This window comes from Lynx rufus, unplaced genomic scaffold, assembly GCF_022079265.1.
Source record: "Lynx rufus isolate CCGP_SWC_20201006 ecotype Redwood Valley unplaced genomic scaffold, mLynRuf1.p SCAF_6, whole genome shotgun sequence".
In the NCBI taxonomy this organism is placed as follows: domain Eukaryota; kingdom Metazoa; phylum Chordata; class Mammalia; order Carnivora; family Felidae; genus Lynx; species Lynx rufus.
The window spans coordinates 33206327-33231043 of record NW_025814878.1 but is presented as its reverse complement, the minus strand read 5'-3'; the positions used below and the strand labels follow the sequence as shown (position 1 = coordinate 33231043).

Below are 24717 nucleotides of genomic sequence, written 5' to 3'. Positions count from 1 at the left end.
GACTAGGAAGATGTTCACTGTACCTTCCCAGTAAACAGGATGAGTTATCAATCATACATGAGACAAAGTACTGGATAATCGTCAAAAATATATAAGTGTGGGGCTGTGTGTCTTTAGACAGACAGGATATTCATGATTTCCTATTGAATAAATCAAGTTCACAACAGTAAATGCATATAAATATATACAAGAAAATGTAGACATATGCATAGAAGAAATACCTAGTAAGGATGGACCAAAATGATATTTATTTCTAGGTAACGTGATTAACAGTAATTTTAATTAGTAATGGATAATTTTATTTTTCTATCTTCTATAATGAACACATATTACTAATGAAAAAGAAAATGATTTAACATTGAACCTGGCCTCTAGAGTAGGTAGATGGGACAAGAATCTGATGAACTTGGTTCAGCAGTATGCCACCTTCACTGATGTGCGTCGGTGTATCATCAGTGACACAAGGTGCTGATGGTACCCTGTTGATTCAGACCAAAGGATGTGGGTACAGGAGACTCAAGAGTAGGGTCAGCTTGAGAACTTTGCAGATCGTTTCATATTTTTACTCTCTAACAATTGTTCTAATATTGTAGGATAATTATTTATCTTTCTTTTTTGACTTGAGATCAATTTTTTTTGAGTTTTTATTTTAGAGAGAGAAACAGACAGAACATTAGTGGGGGAGGGGCAGAGAGAGAGAGGGAGACACAGAATCCTAAGAGGCTCAAGGCTCTCAGCTGTCTGCACAGAGCCCGATGCGGGGCTCGAACCCACGAACCATGAGATTGTGACCTGAGCCGAAGTCAGAGGCTCAACTGACTGAGCCACTCAGGTGCCCCGAGATCAAATTTATTTTTAATTGTTTTATCAAGTAATTATTTATATACAAAAGTATGTTTACAAAATAAATTTAAAGTGTAGAAAATCTTCGTACACAGAAACTCAGTGTCCCAGAAATGGAACATTACCATTAACCCTATACAGACCCCGTATAAGTTCCCTGTTCCCATTTACACGTACCCTCTCTCAGAGAAAACCCTTTTCCTGAATTATTTTTATCATAGTCTTTCTTTTCTTTTCTTTTCTTTTCTTTTCTTTTCTTTTCTAAAGAACATTTTATTTAGGTTTGCATGTTTTTGGCCTTCATATGGATGGGAGTATACTTTATTATTCTTTTCCAATTTGTGTTTTTCTCTCAGTATCTTGTTTCTGAGTTTCATCCATGTAGTGTGTAGCTGTAGCTCAGTCATTTTACTGTTGTCATTCGTGCTGGTGTAAATGCACCAGGATATACTTGCGCCTTGTCCTGTTTGTGGACTTTTGCGTGACTCACAGTTCTTGCTACCATTAAAGTTCTTAGTAATGACCTCTGGTGCTCCTATATGAGTGTCTCAGGTATATACATACACAGGTGTAGAACTGATGGATGGTAGGGTATGTGAACTTACCAGATCATGTTAAATTATTTTTCAAGTCTTTTATCTCTCTTTATATTCTTGCCAGCAATGTGTGCGAGTTTCCATCCTTCACATAGTCGTCAACATTTGATAATGTCAGACTTTGAACTTTTACTAAACCAGTGGGTGTGCAGTGATTTCATCCGTATTTCCCTGAACATCAGTGAGGTTGAGCATATTTTCTTGAGTTTGTTAACCATTTGTGATTTCTCCCCATAGCAAATCTCTTTTGGATGTTTTGGCCCTGTTTTTATTGGGTTATTTACATTTTTGAAACTGGTTTGTAGGAATTCTGCTTATTCTGGAAATGCATCTTTTACTAGTTAAACATGCAGGAGAGATCTTCCAACTAGTGGCTTGTCTTTTAATTTTCCATATAGTGTGCTCGATGAAGAGACGTTTGTAATTTTATTCATCCTTTTATTCATTACTTGCCCTTTTTTGTGTCTTAAGAAGTCCCTCCTACCCAGAGGTTCATAAATCCTATTGTCTTCTAAACTGTTTATAATTTGATCTCTGTGAATGATGTAAAAGTATCCAATTTTACTTCTTCTACATGGATAACTATCTGCTTCAGGACAGTTTACTAAAAGGCCTTCCTTTCCCCACAGATGTATAAATGTCCTAATGAAACTTCCGTATCCATGAGGGCCTATTTCCTGGGTCCTCCAGAGAACATACGCGTTTAAGTTATCCAGATGCCAAGGGCCTCAACTCGGGAATGTCTTTCTTTCTTTCTTTCTTTCTTTCTTTCTTTCTTTCTTTCTTTCTTTTATTTTATTTTATTTTTTGAAGATAAGGCATTTTTCTCACCTAACAAGTTAGAAGTTGTGCTGTCCTGGGGGTCATTCTGTGGCACAACCATGTCATCAAGAACCCAGACACTTCCTTTTGTCCCTCTGCCAGAATCAGTTTGTCTGTGATGTTTCCTCCCAGCTGCTGCTGCTCCTGGTTTTGTATCCACATATTTCCACATCCAAAGTGGGAAAAAGTTAACAATACTCTCTATTCGAACTTCATTTGGGCCACCCACATAGTGTGCATTCAAGCACCCAGCTCACACACAGTCCCACTCGGGGTTATGGATGTCAGGGAGGCATTTTTGCCGTCCATTTAATGCTGAGTGTCAAGGCAGGCTACTTGCCTTGCCAGATCCCTGTGGGGAGCAATGGTATTTATTTCCAGTTAGTTCACCTTACTCTCAGGGTGCAGCTCTGAGGGGATGCGGATTTATGGACAAGTCTCACCTTAAACCCCTCTCCCTGGGTGGCCCTAGGCTTTGTCCTCTGCCCCCTGCACCCCAGGGGAGAGTGAAAGCCAAAGCTGGAATTCATCTGGGTGGCAAATGTGGAACTAATGAAAACTTCTTTTGTTTACACCTCTGGCTTCCCACTTTCCCTTAGTTCTTTGGCTTCGTATTATTCTTTACTTTCTTGGAAGTTCATCACACATTTAGAAAGATTTTTTTTCTTGGAATATTTAGTTGTTTTTCAGCAGGAGGGTCAGTCAGGGCATCTAGTTCTCCAGACTGAAAACAGAAGTTGGCTAAATTTATATTTTAATTGCATTCTGTTTTTATCAATCTTGCCTAAAGGGTTGTTGGAGACGGAACCATTGCAAGGGCGAGATGAAGATGCAGTAGCCAGTGCGGACTTCTCTAGCATGCTGTCTGAGGAGGAAAAAGAAGAGTTAAAGGCAGAATTAGTTCAGGTATGTTCAGTAATCTTATTGTTGTTCTATCTCAGTATTTTAGGAGCTATTTATTGTTAGTTTTGTATACGTCCCATATTACAATTATGTTGTCTTTCATTTAATAAGATTTTTAAAAAATTAAGTTTATTTATTTTGAGAGAGAGAGAGGGAGAGAGAGAGAGAGAGAGAGAATGAGAGCGGGAGAAGGGAAGAGAGAGAGACAAGAGAGAGAATCCCAAGCAGGCTCCACGGTGTCCGCGCGGAGCCCAACCTGGGGCTCAATCTCACAAACTGTGAGATCATGACCTGAGCCAAAATCAAGAGTTGGGCGCTCAACTGACTGAGCCACCCAGGCGCCCCTCATTTAATAACATTTAATAAATGATATATTACAAGGTGATTACTTTTTTCTAAGGTGTTTTTGTAATGCCAGTTGTCCATTACACTTTGGTTATAGTAGAAAAAGGAATGATTAAGCAACAATGATGAATACGTGTAAATATGCACCTCTTATTCTTTTAAAGTTCACAATATTATGGGAACAATAATCACTTACTGATGGGTACAGGTGCAAGCTCCTTTTTAAATTTTTTTTTCTTTTTTTTTTCAATGTTTTTATTTATTTTTGGGACAGAGAGAGACAGAGCATGAACGGGGGAGGTGCAGAGAGAGAGGGAGACACAGAATCGGAAACAGGCTCCAGGCTCCGAGCCATCAGCCCCGAGCCTGACGCGGGGCTCGAACTCACGGACCGCGAGATCGTGACCTGGCTGAAGTGGGACGCTTAACCGACTGCGCCACCCAGGCGCCCCTGCAAGCTCCTTTTTAAGAGCAGTTCTTGCTTTAGGTCAGCAGCTTAGCTCAACAGATACTTTGAAGTGACTTATTTTTGTAATGCAAAAGCCAGTCATAGAAGCGACTGAATTTGTTGTGTACTCTTTTGCAGAAGAATAAAGCTCTGGGGGCAGAAAGGAAAACTATGATGAATCCAGGTTTCCTTAGCTCCTGCATAGTTGCTGTGGGCCTCTGGACGTAGAGGTGGGGAGAGTGCCTGGCTCACTGGGGATACAAGTTTTGTTCAAGCCATTTGTTTGCAGCACCCACTAACCCTTCAACGCTTTGCTAAGGAGCATTTACATTGGAGGAGGAAAGCACTGGAGAAAGGGAGCTTCTCAGGTAGAATAAACAATAGAGCAAGAGGGAAGAAGCCCATATTCCTCCCCATTTTGTGTCCCTGCATCATAGGGGAGAAAGCTCCTAGCCTAGCTGGAAGCAGGACTGTGGGCTCTATGCAGGCTGAGGACACAGCTTTGAACTCCACCTTACCCTCACCCAGCTGGGTCTGCTCCCAGCTCTTTACGCTCTAATGTTCTGGTGGTGTCTGTTTATGACAGGTTATAATAATATTAAAGACTTTTTAGGTGCTTTCCCAAAACACACTTGACAATGACTTCATTATAACATGAAAGAGCAGCTTGTTCTTGGTACAGCAGAAATTATTTCCGTAAGCACAGTGCCTCAAATCAAACAGCCTGTTTCTTTAGCTAGGTCTGTCTGTGGCCACTGATCCAGAACAACGCAGTTGACTTCAGATTGGCCACACATGCCAGCATGCACAGACCAAAGTCAGCTGTCACGGAAAATGGACTAGCGCCATGTTTTCTTAAAGCCTGGAATTCTGGTTCATGACCTGTTGGCTCATGTCGATTGTGGTGTCCAAAAGTTGTATTTTGCAAACTGGCGTAAGATAACTGATTCTAAACTAAAATAATTCCTGTTATAGTCCATATTTAAGTGTAGACAAAACCACTGTAGCAGACCAACTTTTATAAAAGTTCTGGGACTATTGGGTTATACATACACATCGCATATGTCAGTGTATTTTTGTGTGCATTCTTTATTTTCTAAATGTTCAACAGTGAGCATGCATTATTTTTATAATCAAGAAAAAGCAAGCCTTGGTTCTAAGTGGATGCCCCTGTAATGAAAAAAGCCAACAGTGTTTTCAGAAATTCCTGTCTTATTTGGCCACATTAATAAGCTTGCAGCACATCTCATTCCTAAGACTCTTTGAGCCTGACTTCTGGTAATAACACCAGACTCCTTGTTACTGTGTTCAAGTTACCAGGATCCATGTTTTCATCCTTTAGAATGCTTCCTGCTTCTTATTTCTGGATTCCTCAGAAATGAAGAAGAACTTCATATTGCCAAAGAGGCATCGTGACTTCCAGAGGCAGGTGGGCACAGCCGTATGCCCCAGGCCCAGTGACAAGCAAAGGAAAGGTGTCTTTGCTATTTTTCTTTTCACATCTCCATTTCTTCTGCCTCCACCTCAGACCACCTCTGCTTAATGCTCATCCTTTTCTTAAGTCTTCTTTCCCTGCCCTTCCACAAATGCAATCTGGTCTGTATGTGCGTGTGCACACTCTTGCTCACGCACATGTGCATGCACACTCACACACCCACCCCAGACCAGGTTCTTTCAGATCACATTCAGATTAGCTCAGAGGCTAGGGGTTAATTACAACAAGAACACGCAAAGAACAATCTCGGCCGTGCCACAACTGGCCCTCCAAAGACCTGGGACCTCTTTCAGACAGCCCAGCTTCCCGGCCTCAGCTCTCCACAGATGTTCTTCCTGGGCCCCTGGTTGAAAGCAATCCCTTTCTGTGTGAGGGAAGATCCTACTGGATCCGTTCTCTACTTGGTTAACAGAACATCTCGCAGGCCAGCCTGTTAGATTGCCTTTGAGTAAGGCAGTCATTTGTGGCCAAGACCCAAAGTAAGAGCTTTGTGTAAACGGACTTCTTATCTCTGACTCCGTTGCTTAAGAGGGGTCTTGGGGGTGCCAGGGATTCAGTCTCCTCTTCAATGTGCTCCTCTCCCTAGTGTCCTCAGATTCTCTCACTGTCTTGTGACTGCACTGGATCCCTCCCCACTGCTTTATCTAGACTGTTTGGTTGTTTATATTCCTATGAGGATGCCTTTATACTTCGGGCAAACTCATAACTCCACTCATCCACACAGCCAGCATATGGTTGTGTGCTTACCAAGTGTAGACAACAGGAAGATCCGTCCTTATGTCGGGAGACATAAAATAAGCCAATATTGTCCAAAAGGCTACATCTTAGATGGAGTCTTCATTTTGAAAGAGGAATCTGTTGTTAACACAATTTAGTCTTTAGTTTATTATTGTCATCATGCAGTACATATGTGTGTTTTTAAAAGTTTCTTCGTTGTGAGGCCAGTATCGCCTCTGATCTTGTGCAGTGGTCTGTGTATAGAAGACATGCAATTAAGATTTGTAATTAACTTGAATTATTTTGTAGGTTAAAGAAATACTTACATCTTTTAAAGTTTATTATTATTTTTTTAGTAACCTCTACACCAGACATGGGGCTTGAACCCATGACCCCAAGATCAAGATTGCATGCTCTACTGACTAAGCCAGCCAGGCACCCCAAAATATTTACACTTTTTGTTTGTTTATTTTTGAGAGCAAGATAGAGAGAGCATGCAAGAGTCGGGGGTGGGCAGAGAGAGAGGGGGACAGAGGATCCCAAGCGGGTTCTGCACTGAAAGCAGCGTGCGTGACGCAGGGCTTGAACTCACAAACCGTTGAGACCATGACCTGAGCGGAAGTCGGACACTTAACCAACTGAGCCTCCCAGGCACCCCAATATTTACATTTTTAAATACCAGAAGTTGAATATGCTTTTATACAAACCTAATCAACATATAAAGAAATACTATTTTGTTTCAGCTATTTGTTCTCATAAGCTGCTCCTGGCAGCTTTTCTGAGGTCTTTACATATCTATTCTGTGGGGTTTTTTACCTTCCTCTCCCTTTTCGAATAAACGTGCTCAGTATTTCTGTGCCGCTTCCATCCTGCTCTACCTTCCTATCACCAAGCTGCGTGTTAGGCTTCGTATTCCACAGTGTGACTTGGCTTTTGAAAGGGATGGAGTGTTGGCATTAATAGTGTAAATTTATGACTATATAGCCAGCAAGTACTGCCAGTGTCCTCTAGATAAAATGGCTCAAGAAAAATAGGCAGTAATAAGAGTAGGAAAAACACCACGCAACATTATCAAGTAGGCAAAGCCTATTTTCAAGGCAAAGCCTGTTCGGGCTCCCTTCATCGCTTTGGGCTCTTCTCCCTTCCTTTGGTGTGTGGTTCCTCAAGAAGAACACATGGTACCCTCACGCCATCTGGCTTGTAGACTTACAAAGAAGTGCGTTAGGCTCTTGGCCTTTCTCTCTTGGTTCCTTCCTTCAAGACCTTCGTTCTTTCATTCTGGACTGAGTAGTGAACAACTAAAGTGTTCATCATCGGTAATGTCTTATTGTAATACCTTTCTGTTTTAGTCAGAGTCCTCCAGAGAAACAGAGCCAATAGGATGTATATATGTATATGGAAAGAGATTTGTTACAAGGAATTGGCTGATGTGATTATGGAATCTGACAAGTCACAGGAGCTACCGTCAACAAGCTAGAGACCTAGGGGTGTAGTTCAGTCTCAAGGCTTGAGGCCTAACAAGAGCTGATAAGTCAATATTACAGTTTAAATCTGAAGGAAGAAAAAAAAAATGTCCCAACTCAAATGCAGCCAGGCAAAGAGAATCCCTGTTAACTGAGGGAGGGTCAGCCTTTTTGTTTTATTTAGGCCTTCCACTGATTTGATGAGGCCCACCCACTCTGAGAAGGCAGTCTCCTCTACTCAGTCTACCAGTTCAGTAGTTAATCTTATGCAGCAACACCCTCACAGGCACACTCAGCATAATGTTTGACCAAATGTCTGGGCACCCCATGGCCAGTCAAGTTGACATATAAAAATAACTTTTGCACTCTCTCAAGTAGTATCTGGATTTTAATCTTAATTCTTTAAGACCGTTAGCCAAAGGCAGGACTGGCCAGGAGAGGAGAGGAGGCTGGCCTTCAAACAGTATATGCAAGAGATCAGAAACTCTTATTCCTAAACATCATACTGATGATTCAATAGTTTATGAAAATATTTCTTTGTCTCGATGTAAGTTAGATATTTTATGTAATCTAGCAAATAAAATAGGAAGGTAAATTTTCAGTCTTCTAACATGAATTTCATATTGAAGTAATTCATTAGCTAATTCAGATTAAATTTATATTTTTTTTGCAAATTTTATCGAGGTATAAAATTCACTATTTTAATATAAAATTAACTGTTTTAAAATGAACAGTTCAATGCATTTAGTATACTTATGATGTTGTGTAACTACCACCTCTGTCTAGTTCCAGGACATTTTTAACACTGCAAAAAAGAAACCCCATGATCATTAAGCAGTTGCTTCCCATTTCCCCATCTGCATTCTATATCTATGGATTTACTATTCTGTATATTTCATATACCTACTTTGGGTCTGGCTTCTTTCACTTAGCCTAATGTTTCTGAGGTTCACCCATGTTGTAGCATGTGTCAATACTTCATTCCTTTTTATGGCAGAATAATATTCCATTTTTTGTGTATACTGCAATTCATCTATTCATCCTTTGATGGGTATCTCAGCTGTTTTCATGTCTGGCTATTGTGAATGGTGCTGTTATGAACAGGTGTATACATGCATTTGTTTATATTATGTTTAACTTTTTTTTTTAAATTTTTTTTTTTCAACGTTTATTTATTTTTGGGACAGAGAGAGAGACAGAGCATGAACCGGGGAGGGCCAGAGAGAGAGGGAGACACAGAATGGTAAACAGGCTCCAGGCTCTGAGCCATCAGCCCAGAGCCTGACGCGGGGCTCGAACTCACGGACTGCGAGATCGTGACCTGGCTGAAGTCGGACGCTTAACCGACTGCGCCACCCAGGCGCCCCTATGTTTAACTTTTTAAGATACTACCAGACTGTTTTCCACAGTGGCTGAGCCATTTTACATCCCACCGGCAATGTACAGGGTTCCAATTTTGCTACATCCTCACCAACACTTGTTGTGTGCCTGTTAATTCTTAAAGAATCAAGTTGAAATATCTAAGCATAAATATTTGTCCTATAAGGAGATCTTCTAGGAAGTGAAGAAACCAATGAACCAGACTATTAGTTTCTAATAAAAATGATTAATTTCAAATTAAAATTAAAATTAATAAGTACTTTAATTAATGATTTACCTGCACTCCACCTCATTCCAAAAGGAATTTGACATGGCTTACAGAGGTACCTATAGGGTTTCCATACTACCTCATCAGAGTATCTTGGAGTGCTTATTAAATAATGCATGTGGGTGTAGCCTGGCCCGACCAAATTGAAGATATCAGGATCTTAGGACATTAAAAGGGGCATACATCTAGAATCTGCATTTTGAATATTCCCTATGAGTGACTTTTATGTAAACTGAAATTGAGAACCATTGGTGTAACTAGACCAAAAAATCTCATTAGTCAAAGGAAGGGTAGAATCTCACCCTGAGCATCATTTAAAATATTTGTGATTAAAGGCTTTGCCGTGGGGCAGAACTCTGCTCTGTGGAAAGAGATGTGGTTCTCATTTTTCATTCTTGCGAGCTAATACAATTTAAGATTATGTATTTTTTCAATTTCTGGATTTGCTTATAGAGTTTTTGGCATACATTTAATCACTGATAAATATACTGAAAGTTTCAAGCAGTGTGAATCTTAGCATTTTATTGAAATTACGAGAATTTCATTAAAGAACCTGAGAGTAGACCTGAGTAACCAAGTTCGTGTCTCCATCATTAGGAGTCTCTGTCTTACAAATGCCTTTTAATGTGTACTTCCATCTTTAAAATATTAGTCATGGGACTTCATTGTTCTTTCTTTAGGTTGGTGCTTGGTAAATTGGTCACTTCCGTATTTCTCCCTATCCCTTTTTTGGGATCAAGGATTTAATTAGAAAACTATGAATCCCTTACTTCCCTCTCCCAAATAACTAATGAGTCTCCTACTGCCCCCCCCAATTTTGAATAAATTTCTAGGGTCCCATAGATAGGAGGTTTCTCTACATCTGTCATTTTATTCTGCCGGTTAAAAATTGTCCCATTATTTTTATCACATAGGAAACTATGGTACTACCCAGCACATCAAAAAAAGCACAAGACTCCCAATAATTTCAGTCATTCAAAACATTATTTATGCAAAAGAAAGTAGGTCTTTTAACAGAATAAAAGACTGACATGAAACCCAGGCATTTTCTATAGAAAGAGAGCTAGAGATACAGCCTTGGGAAATATTAGGCCACAGATTAAATGCAGGAGGATACACTGACAAAAATGACAAAGTAAAATATGACATGATAGCAAAAGAATAGAGGGTTTAATTTTAAAATAACCATATGTTCTCATTTAATGGGAAAACTAAAAGCATGACCCCCCCTTTCTGGTCCCTGAGTAGATTCCTTTTGCCGTAATGAATATTAGATCTGCATACTGAAGACCTGCTCATCAAGAAAAGACAGGGTGCTACTGATTATAACATGTTTACAGAATGTGTAATTCATTTTAGGAAGATTTCCATGAGCATTAGAAAACTGTTCCGTAAACATAAAAAACGAATAGTACTGGGTTACTAGGGCATTTGCTAATATTAAAAACCCCAAGAGATGGTTCTTTTCTACTATTGTATTTAAGATGCTTCTTAGAATTTTGCCTATTTTGCTTAAGCGATTACTAGTGTCTAAGAAGCGTCACAACGCTATTCCAGTCTGTCCACTATTGGGGTAAAATCTTCCTTTGCACTAGAAAAAAGACTAATATTTGCGAAACTACTTTTCTTTCTTGAGATTCTTTTCTAGCAGCTATGTCTTTGGTAACCCAAGGAACACATTTGCAAGATGACTGATCGTGTCAGTGATGTGGTTTGTGGTCAGAAGCGGAACTAGACTTTGAATGTAAATGGGGCACAGCTGCCACATTTTTTCAAAATAAGAAATCTAGTAAAAATGTCAGGCTTTTTAGGACCTATGTACATGTGGGACACTAAGGAAGTACTAATAGTTCTCTTCTGGTTTCACAAAGAAAGTCACAATTATTTATATTTTTCAGAAAACAATGATGTAAATTGAAGCAATATTACCAAGGCAATACATTATAAAATATGACACTGAAATAAAATACGACAATTGGAATCAAAGACTATATGGGGTTGCAAGTTGATTTTCACAGGTTATAGCAACACTGTCTACAATCTGGGCATTTTAAAGAACTGCTCTGTTAGAAATTACATTTGCAGGAGCAGTTTTTTGTATGTGACTTACACATTTTATAACTGTAAGTTTGTACCTTTTGACCTTCTTCACCCATTTCACCCCCCACCCCCTTCACCTCTGGCAACTACCAGTCTCTTCTCTGTATCAATGAGCTTGTTTTTGTTTATTTTTTTAGATTCCTCATATAAATGAGATCATATGGTATTTATCTTTTTCTGTCTGATACATTTCACTTAGCATAATGCCCTCAAGGTCCATCCGTGACACAAATGGCAACATTTCCTTCTTTTTTTTTTTAAGTTTATTTGTTTATTTTGAGAGAGCAGAGCATGTGCAGAGCCAGGGCAAAGAGAGAGGGAGAGAGAAAATCCCAAATAGGCTTTGTGCTGACAGAGAAGACTCAAACTCCATACCATGAGATCAGAACCGGAGCCAAAATCGAGAGTAGGATGCTTAACCGACTGCACACCGGCATCCCTTTCCTTCTTTTTTATAGCTGAATAATATTCCTGTGTGTGTGTATGTGTGTGTGTGTGTGTGTGTGTGTGTGTGTTTGTGTGTGACAATAACATTTTCTTTATCCACTCATGTATCAGTGGACACTTAGCCTGTTTCCATATCTTGGCTATTGTAAATAATGCTGCAATGAGTACGTATCTTTTTAAGTTAATGTTTTCATTTTCTTTGGATAAATACCCAGATGTAAAATTGTTGGATCATATGGTAGTTCTATTTTTAATTTTTTGAAGGATCTCCATATGTTTTACATAGTATACAAGAGCAATTTTATGATGCTGAACAGATTTGCTCTTCTGCTAACACAGGGGAAAGAGGGAATATGTCCATACATAACCTTGTACGTGAATGTTCATAGCAGCTTTATTTGCACTGGCCAAACCCAAATGTCCTTCACCAGGTGAATAAGTAACAAACTGTGGTATATCCATACAATTGAATACTACTCTTCCATAAAAAGAGAACCATTGATAATGCAGCAACATGGATAAATCTCAAAAATCTCAAGTAATAGATTGAGTGAGTGAACAAAGCCAAAATGAGTATATACTGTGGAGTAAAAGGAAGACTGGTGGCTTCCTGGAGGAGCAGGAAAAAGGGGGAGGGAGAAATTACAAAGAGGACATAGAAAACTTTTGGCGGTGATGGATATGTTCACAAGAGTAACACACATGCCAAAACTTACAGACAGGTGGTTTATTATACGTCAATTATATGTCAGTAGATTGTGAAAAAGGAAAAGCAACACAAACATTGTTAAAATGTCTATACTACCCAAAGCAATCTATACATTTAATGCAATCTCTAACAAAATACCACCAAAATTTTTCACAAAGCTAGAGCAAACAGTTCTAAAATATGTATGGAACCACCAAAGACCCAAAATAGCCAAAGCAGTGCTGAAAAACAAAAGCAAAGCTGGAGGCATCACGATTCCAGACTTTAAGCTGTATTACAAAGCTGTAGTTATCAAGACAGCATGGTACTGGCACAAAAAAAAGGACATGTAGATTGATGGAACGGAATAGAAAACCCACAAATGGACCCACAATTATATGGTCAACAAATCTTCAACAAAACAGGAAAGAATATCCAATGGAAGAAAACTGTCTCCTCAACAAATGGTGCTGAGAAAATTGGACACCGACATTCAGAAGAATGAAACTGGATCACTTTCTTACACCATACACAAAAATAAATTCAAAACAGATGAAAGACAGGAAACCATCAAAATCCTAGAGGAGAATGCAGGCAGCAACCTCTTTGACCTCAGCCGCAGCAACTTCTTACTAGACATGTCGCTGGAGGCAAGGGAAACAAAAGCAAAAATGAACTATTGGGACTTCATCAAGATAAAACCTTCTGCACAATGTAGGAAACAATCAACAAAGCTAAAAGGCAGCCTACAGAATGGGAGGACATTTTGCACATGACATATCTGATAAAGGGTTAGTAACCAAAATCTCTAAAGAACTTATCAAACTCAGCACCCAAAAAACAAATAATCCAGTTAAGAAATGGGCAGAAGACATGAATATACACTCTTCCAAAGAAGACATCTAGATGGCTAAGAGACACATGAAAAGATGCTCAACATCAGGGAAATACAAATCAAAACCATGATGAGACACCACCTCACACCTGTCAGAATGGCTAAAATTAACAACATAAGAAACAACAGGTATTGGTGCGGATGTGGTTAAAGGGGAACCCTTTTGCACTGCTGGTGGGAATGCAGCCACTCTGGAAAACATTATGGAGTTTCCTCAAAAAGTTAAAAATAGAACTACCTTACAATCCAACAATTGCACTGCTAGGTGTTTACCCAAACAATACAAAACTACAGATTCAAAGGGGTACATGTACCCCGATGTTTATAGCAGCACTATCAACAATAGCCAAAGTATGGAAAGAGCCCAAATGTCTATAGACTGATGAATGGATAAAGAAGATGTGATATATACGTGTGTGTGTGTGTGTGTGTGTGTGTGTGTGTAATAAAATGGAATATTACTTGGCAATCAAAAAGAATGAAATCTTACCATTTGCAACAACATGAGCAGAACTAGAGTGTATTATATTGAGCGAAATAAGTCAGTCAGAGAAAGACAAATATATGATTTCACTCATGTGAAATTTAACAAAACAAATGAACATATGGGAAGGGGGAAAAAAGAAAGAGGGAAACAAACCATAAAAGACTCATAATGATAGAGAACAAACTGAGAGTTGATGGAGGGATGTTGGTGGGGGATGGGCTAGATGGGTGATGGGTATTAAAGAGGGCACTTGTTGTGAGCACTGGGTGTTGTATATAAGTGATGAATCACTGGATCCTACTCCTGAAGCCAATACTGCACTGTATGTTAACTAACTAGAATTTAAATAAAAATAAAAAATAAATAAAGGGGTGAGATTATCTGAAAAAAATAAAAGACAAATCACTCTCTTACCTACATCCTGTCCTCCCTCGTTCCTCCCTTTCTGAGGCACTAGTTTGGCCAGACCACAGTGCCTGTCCAATCTGTGCCTGCACCAATGCAGCTATGTGTAGTTGGCAAAAAATAGACACAATACTGACTAGTGACAGTTGAAAAGAAGTTGCTTATAAGAAAAAGGCATACAGTACAAAGCCAGTTTTTTGTTCAAAAATTATATCTATGTACAATATTAAAAAAAAAACATTTGAAAGATGAGAAGCCAATCTACTAAGTGTCAGCTATTTCTTAGTGGATGACAGGTAATTTTTATTTTCTTGTTTATATTTTGCCGTACAAATGACTTTTTTACAACTTTTCTAATCATTAAAATGAAAAAAATCTATTTCTATTTTAAGATATCTAACTGTCATCTCTACAAGATGTGTTTGGTTCAGACAACATGGGCCTGGTAACAAGAGGGTGCAGAGGGTTGATCTGGAGCATCGAGAGTTTTTGCATGTATATGTTTCAGCTGGTCTCATGTCTTTCCATACCATTTCCCCTGTTACGTATAGCTCGAAGACGAAATTACAACATTACGGCAAGTTTTATCAGCAAAAGAAAGGCATCTGGTTGAAATAAAACAAAAGCTGGGCATGAACCTGATGAATGAATTAAAACAGAACTTCAGCAAAAGCTGGCATGACGTGCAGACCTCTACTGCGTAAGTGTATCAACAGAATTTTTAAGAAATCACTTAGCTTGCTGTCTCTTATCTCTTCTGTTGTTTTTTTTTTTTTTCTATGCAGCTGATTTGGTACTTATGACTAGGAAAAATATTTTCTCTAGAAGTAAAATAGATATGAATAATCATTAAATATGTTGCATGATGCAGACTCTATAGTCAGCTTCATGAAATTAAACTGTTCACCTAACTCCATTTTTACTCAGATGACTTTTATGGGTTTGTATTTTTCCCTTTATTTTATATATTTTAAGCATTTGTTAAATATATTTTTTTCTTTATGTTTTCTCAAAAAATTCTAAGTGGACAGGTGACTTTTCCCCAGAATACTTGGCATTCACTACAGGTTTTGAGTTTCTGTGACAAATGGTTGGCAGTTTTAGTACAGACTTGTTGCCCATTAATTTAAAAAGAAAAGCTTGTACTTTTCATATTTTAGGGATGTGCTTTTCATCTCTACTAACTCTAGGGAAAATTTAGAGGGCTAAGGCCATGTAGAATAATAGAAAAATATATATATATGCATGTATATAAATATGCATATATATGTATATATATATTTTTTATGCATGTATATATATGCATATATATATATATATGCATGCATATTTATATACATATTGCTCTCTGTCCCTGGTTCCTGACACAGGGTCCCCAAATCCCTTGGAATTTCCATGGTGGTAGCAGTATCCTTTGTTCTAATGAGATGACCCCTGGTGGCTCTGGGATAGGGAGCTGGTCACTACAAAGACCAAGCCATGATTAGAGGTTTGGACTTGCAGTGCTATCCGCTATCCACTATCCTCCAGAGAAGGGAGAAGGGGGTGGAAATGGAGTTAATGACTGTATGATGGCGCCTCCATAAAAATCCCCAAAACATAGCATCCAGAGAGCTTCTGGGTTGGTGAACACATGGAGGTGCTGGGAGAGGTGCACCAGGAGAGAGCATGGAAGTCACACATCCCTCCCCATGTACCTCCTCGCCCTGTGTATATCCTTTATCATATCCTCTTATTTTTTTAAGTTTATTTATTTATTTTGAGAGAGAAAGAGCGCGAGCACGAGTGGGGGAGGGGCAGAGAGAGGGAGAGAGAGAATCCCAAGCAGGTTCCAACTCAGGGCCCGATCTCACCATGAGATCATGACCTGAGCTGAAATCAAGAGTCAGACACTTAACTGACTGAGCCACCCCGGCCTCCCCCATATCCTTCTATAATAAACCAATAATCTAGTAGGTAAACCATTTTCCTGAATTCTGTAAACCACTCTAGCAAATTAATTAAACTTGAGGTCATGGGAACCTCCGATTTATAGCCCATCAGTCACAAGCACACAGGTGATATCATGGACTTAGATTGGCATCTGATGGAGGAGTGAGAAGGCAGTGTTGTGACACTGAGCCCTTAACCTGTGGGATCTGACACCATCTTCGGGTAGGTAGTGTCTTAAACTTTAGGACACCCAGCTCTTGTCACAGAATTGCTTGGTGAGGGAAAAACCATGCATCTGGTGTCAGATGTGTTGTGAGTGTGGTGGTCATTGAGAGCAAAGGAGACACACAGGAGAAGTGGGTTTCTCCTGCTGCTAGACCACCAGAAATGTTTTTGGCTTTCCCATTATCTTTTTGTCTGATATTAGGCAAGATACAGAATAATTTAGGTATTCTACAGCCACGCTTTTTATTGGATTACTTTTAACATTACATGAAATATCCAACTACTGGGTGCTTTTCTAATGATTTAAAATATTTTGTTTGCCAGCTGTTCTTGAATCAAAGGGAAGTAAGTGCCCACCTCATGATGTAATTTTTCTCCTTTTTGTGAGTTGGGGGTAGAGGCTGGTGGAGACAGTTCTTATCCCTATCCCTAATGTTAGCCCCAAATTTGTGCCTGCATGTAATGCATTTTCTTCCATAGCATTATCCATTGCATGGTAAAGATATTACATTCCTAGTATTTTAGTGGGAATCACTTTTTTTTTCTTTGCAGGTACTTTTCTCCTGGACAGAGATAGGCCCTACAGTAGGAAAAGGTACCAGTGATGGACAACAGATACTTCAGTTTTGCTGGGGGCAGCTTTGTCTGCTGGTTACTGAAAACTAAGACCTTAGTGCAAGTGCCTTTGTATAAAGAGTTCCATCTAAAAGGAACTTGATGATTCTCCACTTTGCTTCCCCTAGTTTCCATGTAAAGGCAAATGTTTTTTTCCTCTATCACAGCCTAGTATCTACTCCTATGCTTGTGCACCCCAAGGGCTCATCCAGACAGCATCAGGGCACAGCCCAGAGTAGGGCAGGATGGAGCCAGGGAGCCCATCAGGTTATCTCCAGAGGCAAATTAACCTTCCCCAACCCGATGGTGACAATTATGGAAGAAGATAAGAGACCACATATTGGTGCTTATCAATTTAAAATATATATTGCAACACTATATGAACAGTCTCCTGTAAAGGATAGATGGATTTTAGGCACTAAATTAAATGAGCTTCTCTGTCAGTAGTTTTGACTTCCATCTTTGCCCCTCAGTAGCACTATACCAGTTAATGGCCCTGACAGAGTGAGCCTGAACAATCTCCATTTTCCTGATTGTGGGCCCTCTTGTCACACTGATCTGAACTTCCCTCTGGGGTTTAAGACCCAGGTAAGATCTTTCTGCTTGGCCTCCCTAACCATGCTGTAGGGTGGGCTAACCTCACGGGGGATGGGACAACTCTGGCCATTCTGTTGCCGAAGGGAGGAATGGAGCCGTGGATATCTGGCCAGAGGGTACATCAAGTCTGCCCTAGTTCTGATGGGGGCAGGGTGGGAATAAATAGTCCTGAGGCATGGAATTAGAGTGAGCAAGTTCAAGGAGGGTGGGTAGCCCCTTCCCCCATTGGAGAATATATAGTCTCTAATTTTCTCACGTTTGAAAAACAAATTAGTTTTATAGTCAGGCGGTACACTTAGTATCGAGCTTTTTGTTGCATGAATAGATTTATTCCCAAGGATTCTGGAGTTGAAAGACTATCAGGGAAACACAGTTTGGTTTTTGTGTTTGTTTACTTTACAAGTGATTCCAGATAACCAGTTAAACAGTAAGTATGAGAAGCGACATGAAGGAAAAGAGTGTTATGGGGATGTATGGAGCAGGAGTTTGAGCCTTGCCTGGGGACTCAGGAAGGTTTTTCAAGGCAAGAGGTGGATGCTTCAGCAGAGCTCTGAAGGATGAGTGGGAAATTAATCAGGCCGGGAGAGGCAGGAAGAGCTCCTGGGGGAGGCACAGCCTGCTGATGGCCAGAAGGAGAGAAGGCTCCCTCTCCCCTGGGAAAGCAGTCTGGTTAATTAGTGTTGTTGACACAGCAGGGAGAAGTGGCAGAGGGGTGCACAGGGCCTTGTGGTGTCTGTTAATAGAGCTATTCTTATTCCACTGCCACTAGAAAGCCATTAAAGGGGTTGTGACAGTTCATTTACCCAACATGTCTTAACGTGTGCCTGCTATTAGTCATTATTACCCAGGAGCTAATCTAAGCTCTCGGGATGTAGGATTCAACAAGATGGACAAAGTTCCAACCTTCTTAGAGTGTTGAAATGGAAAAGAGCATGAAACCAGCAACAAAGCAAACACAGGAGATGCTGTCAGGAAGTACTATGATGAAAACAGCACAGGGTGATGGGCCAGAGGAGAGGGCAGAGGCACTGTGATTGAGTCCCGGTCAGAGATGTCCTGTCCTGGAAGGTTACTCTGAGCTAATACCTGAATGACTAGAAGGATCTAGTCTTGTGATGATGTAGGAGAGAGCTTTGGGGTTGAGACAAAATTTGCTGCAAAGACCTTGGGGCAAGAAGCGGTTTTGTACATGTCAGGAGCCCAAAGAAAGTGTGGTAGTGAGAGGGGCTGAGGTGGGAGTCTCGGGGGCCTCGCAGCCCATGTGGAGAAGGGGGGGATCTTATTGCAAGGTTTTGGATGCCACTGGAGGATTTGAAGCAGCAAGTGATCTGTTCGAATTCACCTTTAAAAAAAAAAATCACTCTGGTAACTTTGTGTTATACAGATTGTGGAGACTGGAAAATCATTTCAGAGACTGTTGTAGTAATCCAGGTCAGTGAAGCTAGTGTGGAGCAGAAAGGGGACAGAATTGGAGGCCAGGCCAATGGGACTTCTCAGTGGTTTGGGGCTGAGACAGGCAGAAGGTAACGGGATCAAATATGACTGTCAGGTCTTTGACACGGGCAGCTGGTTGAGCATGGGGACTGTTTGCAGCAATGGGCATGTAGCATTGTGGCCAAGCCCGTGGACTATGGACTCCAATTGCTTGCATTGCAGTCTAGGTCCCCTGCATCCATGAAATGAGATCATATTAGTACCTATCTCATAGGTACTAAGAATTCAAGGAGTTAATATTTGTTAACAGGCAGGACAGTTTCTGATGCTTTGTAGGCCTATTTGCTGTTCTAGAAAACAAGTCTGGGGGAGGGGGGAGACCCAAGAATTTTGTTTTGGTGTGTGCTGACTGAAATACCCAATAGACAAACAAGTGCATACATCTAGAAGGCAACTCAGAGGAAGAGTCAAGGATGGAAATGGACATGCAGAGTCATCTGCATGTTGATGTCATTGAAAGCTGCAGGACTAGATGACAGTTATTCAGAGATTATTTAATAAATCTGGATGATCACGGTTCATGGTATGAACCTTACTTTGTACGGAAGAATCAATCCTTAAGTGGAAGGCATGAGTATATCAGTAACACGATTCCAGGAAAGCACCTTTCTCCCGCCCTCTTTTCTTGGCTGCTGATAGAGGGGGAAAAGTCTTAATCACATGGTGGGGGGGGGGGTGGGGGAGTGGGGGGCAGGGCTTGGTAACAATCTATTTTCCCCTTGAATTAATTAAATCCCTGCTGTTAGTGCCATGTTACCCATTCTGGGACAAGATCTACACCTCATAGGATGAAAATTTTGATGTGAGAGAATGAGAAGCTGGGGTAAGGTGAGGTTGAGTAAAATTAAATTTCAAAGCACTAAAGAGAATTTTAGCTGTCAGAGGATTGAAGGTGATTCCCAGAGGCAATACTTTGCATACTGATTAAGCAATCATGACCTATTTAGTTTGATTTATACTGGAAAGAAAATCTATGATATGTTAATGAAGGATCTTGGCATATTTTAGCCTGTGGTAGGATTCAAAGAGGAATAAGACTGAATGATAGAAATAATTATATAGCAGACTGAAATGATCTCCTTTATAGAAAGATAACCATGCAGCAGCAAGTAAAAAGATCATCTGTAAACTGGGGTTTGTTGTTGCTGTTGTTTTTGTCATAGTTTGTATGGCTTTGATTTGGAATCTAAGAACATACACCAAAAATTCCCGCCACCTCCTTTTGTTTTTGTTGTTGTTCTCTGCTGCTTTTTTATGTTGTCTTTAGACTTTAAAGAGGCACGGATGGGGGAGATGGGTGGTTTTGGAGTGTTAGAGGTAGGGAGGCGACCAGAGGAAAAATTGAATCTCTTCTTAGGTAGAAGGAGTAGGGATTCAGACATGCGACGTTCTTGTGGGCTATTCAAGCTGATAAGCTTCATTTCAGTGAGTGTTCAGCCTTTGCTAACCCCTGACATTTCCCCACTGATAAACCCTTCTGAGTTGTACCACAGACCAAATGGTGGGGCTGCCAAGAGGAGAAGGTTTGGGGAAGGAAATCCTTTTGGAACAATTAATAACTCCATCCTACATAAAGAGGAGTAAAATTCAGCATTAAGAAAACTTGAATTGAGCATGTGATTTACTTGCTCTTTGATTTTTGTGCTTCTAAGACTTCCAAACCATTATAGTCAATAATGATCATTCCCTCTTTTTTATGAGAAGCTGTTGTAGCACCGTGGAGTTTGGAAGTGCCAGAGAAGATTAAAGACCTCATTTCAAAAGATACACATAGTCAATGTCTTAGACAGCTGTTTATTCTGCTTACCTTTCGGCTTTTATCTTATCACAGAAGGCAGGAAGTAGACTCTTTCAGGTTTAAGTGATAACTATATTTTGGTAGTGTTTAGGGAACCTTCCAAAGAAAATAAGCCTCAAAACTTTGGTGTCTTTGGGGAGACGTGCATGGGCCACTGTTAAAATAATAATCTTTTTAAAATCCCATAACAGAAAGTATACCTGTGCTATAAAATATCTTCTTGTAAAAAGACTGTTGAATTAAAAAAAAATTAATGTTTATTTTTGAGAGAGAGAGAAAGAGAGAGCAGAAGCACGGGAGGGGCAGAGAAAGAGGGAGACACAGAATCTGAAGCTGGCTCCAAGCCCTGAGCTGTCAGCACAGAGCCCAAAGAGGGGCTCGAACTCATGAACTGCGAGATCATGACCTGAGCCAAAGTCGGATGCTTAACCGACTGAGCCACCCAGGCACCCCAAAAGACTGTTGAATTTTTAAAATTTACTTCTATTTGTGTGTAAAAAAAATACTTTAAATCAAAACATTGTGGAACACCTGCTTTCTTCTTTTGATTAACACTACTTTCAAATCAGTAAGACATGGCAAGATGAACTGTGTGAAAAGTCAGCAGAATCCCTTTTGGCTGGCTTGCAGAGAACCTTACCCCTCACTACTGATAACCTCCTGGTCAGTGCACCAGCCAAACAGTTAACCTGTCCTGGCATTAACTGCTATCCATTCCTTAAAGAAAATGTGGCATATATACATATACAAAAGAATATCATTCAGCCATGACCAGGAAGGAAATCCTGCCTTGAGACACTACAGACAAACCTTGAGGGCATTATGCTAAGTGAAATAAGTCAGACAGAGAAGGACAGATACTGCATGGTATCAGTTGTACATGGAATCTAAAAATCATTATTTTTTAAGTCAAATTTTTGGAAGCAGAGAGTGGAAGGGTGGTGGCTAAGCACAATGGTGTGGGGAAAATAGAGAACGTTTGGTAAAAGAACACAGACTTCCAGTTATAAGATGACTAAAATTCTGAGGATCTGATATATAAAAGAGTGACTCTACTTGATAACTGTATGGTACGACTGAAATTTGCAAAGAGAGTAGGACTTCAATATTCTCACCAAAATATATATATAAACATGTGAGGTGATGGATGTGTTAATTAACTAAGTGGGAGGAATTCTTTCACAATGTGTATGTATATCAAATCATCACGGTGTACGCTTTAAATGTCTTACAATTTTATTTGTCAGTTAAACCTTAGTAAAGCTGAAAAAAAAAAAAAAAACCTACCCATCCCAGCCAGTCTCTGAAAAGTAAAGCCTGTGTTCCTGTTGACTTTCACTGAGAAATAGAAATTTTACTTGTACACTAAATAAAAAATCTCCCAGTAAGAAGTCTTCGGTGAGTTAAAGTGTGAGCTGCTCTGTGCTATCTACACTTTTGTCAAAGAAAGGTTCAGCACTGGACCAGATTCCAGCCTTGTTGGGAACTGCAGGTTCCTATAAGGCTGATGTTTGTCAGAATGGCTTTAGAGCACAGGAGGACACATTTCCCTTCCCGCATCTTAAGGCTTCCAAGTGCCCTCCCCCAGAGTCAAGAGCTTCACAGTGGGAAGTAGTGACTCTGCATCTGTAGCTGAAGTCTGGGAATCAGCCTGGACTCGATTTCCTTCCGTTGGCCCTGTGTGGTTCTTGCTCTAGTGTATTCAGGCACTGGGGACACAGCAGTGATGGACAAGATGTGGTCCCTGCCCTCAGGAAGTTCAGACAGGTCACAGAGACAGATTTCAAAACCATAATTGCAACATGGTAGAAAAAATGTTCAGAAAGAGCTGTGCAAAGGGGTCATAGGAACACAGAGGAAGGGCACATAACACAGACTTCTTGGAGCATGTATTCCCAATTTTTCTGCCTCCTGGCACATCATTGACAACAAGCTGAGGGTACCTTAATATTTTGACTTTTTTTTAAAAGTTTATTTATTTATTTTTGAGAGAGAGAGAGAGCACACACACACACACACACACACACACACACACACACGAGAATATGGGGGAGGGGCAGAGAGAGAGAGGGAGAGAGAGAATCCCAAGCAGGTTCCACATTATCAGCCCAATACGGGGTCTGTCCCAAGAACCGTGAGATCATGACCTGAGCCGAAATCAAGAGGAGGACACATAACCAACTGAACTACTCAGGCGCCCCATTTTGACTTTTATTTAAGGAAAATATATTAGTCTCCTATTTCATCAGTTATGTAACTCAGCAATGTGTAACTTCTATTTAGCTTAAAATAAGAGACATAATCTAAAATGCTAAATACCCATTTCCATTTAAATTACAAGGTTGTCAAGTCAATTATAAGGTTGGTGTTTAAGTTGTTTTTCCTTATTTGCATATTAGTGAATGTAATTTTATGTGATAGGGTTGAAAATCAGTTTCAAGTATTAGTAGTACAAACCGTGTGCCAAATTCCATGCCACAATAAAGGGAGTAAATTGTAAGTATAACGACATCCTTGGGAGTTTTTAGTGGCCTGACAGGAGGGTCTTTTTTCAAGACGTGGGTGCCTCGCATCTAGATAGGGATGTATATTACTTCATTCAATCTTAAGATGGAGCCCAATCAGGATGCAGTGTAAGCTTACAGGATCTGTGCAGTGCGCAGTTCCGGAGGGACCTTTCTCTTACACTGTGAGTGGTACTTCTTTGAGCTTTTAAGTGCTCTGAGCCCAATGGCCTATTTCTCATGGGGTCCCTGGTTCCTTTGTTCTGGGAAACCACTTCTGACATTGCCCACCCCCTCTACATCTCTTTCCCTCAATTATTGGTCTCTATGTAATGTATGTGGGATGGCTAGTAATTGTCTTCAAGAAATGTGGTAGTTAGTCTGGGGAGGAGAGGTATAAAAATGTGGGAAAAGAGGCACATCTTAGAATTCTTGAAATGCATTACCATTTATCTCCACAAATACTGGAGCTGATATAACTCACCTTCGAATGTGTGACATCTCCAAAGCAAGAAGACATTCTGAAGGAAGGAAGGCGCCCTGGTCCTAGCCTTATCTCTGTCTTTAAAAAGTCACGCAGTTGTTCTGGGCCCTGATCCCATCATCTGTAGTCTGAAGAAATTGGGCTCCAGTGCCTTTCAGATTTAACATTATATAATTCTCAGGAATAAAGAGTTAACAGTCTTAAAAATCTCTCTTCAACACTCCTTTGAGATCTCCATATGTTTGAATTTAAACTGAAATTGCACATAGGTATAGAGTTGCATTTTTTCATGATGAAGACTTAAATGCCACTTGTATTTCACTGAAGTACTCAGATTCCTGTATATACCCACCATATATTTTGCTAGAGAAGTGTTTAAAGCATAAAGTAGCTAGCACTTACTGCTTACTATATGCACTTCTCTCTGACTAGGTCTTTTATGTTTAAAATAAGCCCTCAAATTCAGAATATGATACACAAGTGTTCAAAAGTCACCTCATCTCTAAATTCAAAGCATTCTCAAATATATCAAGTTAAACTTCATGGAACAGTTTACAAGAAAATTAAATATTTGCTCTAACTGCAAGAAATTCCTGTGGAAATGCAGAAGCAATGCAAGAAGGAATTCTCTAATACCCAGTCCCAGCCTCATGCAAAGGTCACAGGTCGTGCAGGGTATTTCTTTACTTTTCTCTTGTGTCACCTTTCAGGCCTTACAGACTCACAGTCTTCCTAAAGATGCAGGTTTTGGTCCTTTTAATTCTTC

The 24717-nt window shown here is 40.0% G+C and overlaps 1 protein-coding gene across 1 annotated transcript in view; it reads left to right on the top strand.

Annotated features, from left to right (window-relative positions):
• TPD52L1 (TPD52 like 1) overlaps positions 1-24717 on the top strand; it is an 88970-nt gene that overhangs the window by 49374 nt on the left and 14879 nt on the right. The window contains exons 2-3 of the mRNA XM_047103002.1: positions 3052-3167; positions 14854-15002. Of these exons, the coding sequence (XP_046958958.1) occupies positions 3052-3167; positions 14854-15002 (265 nt within the window). The remainder of the gene's footprint in view (positions 1-3051; positions 3168-14853; positions 15003-24717) is intronic.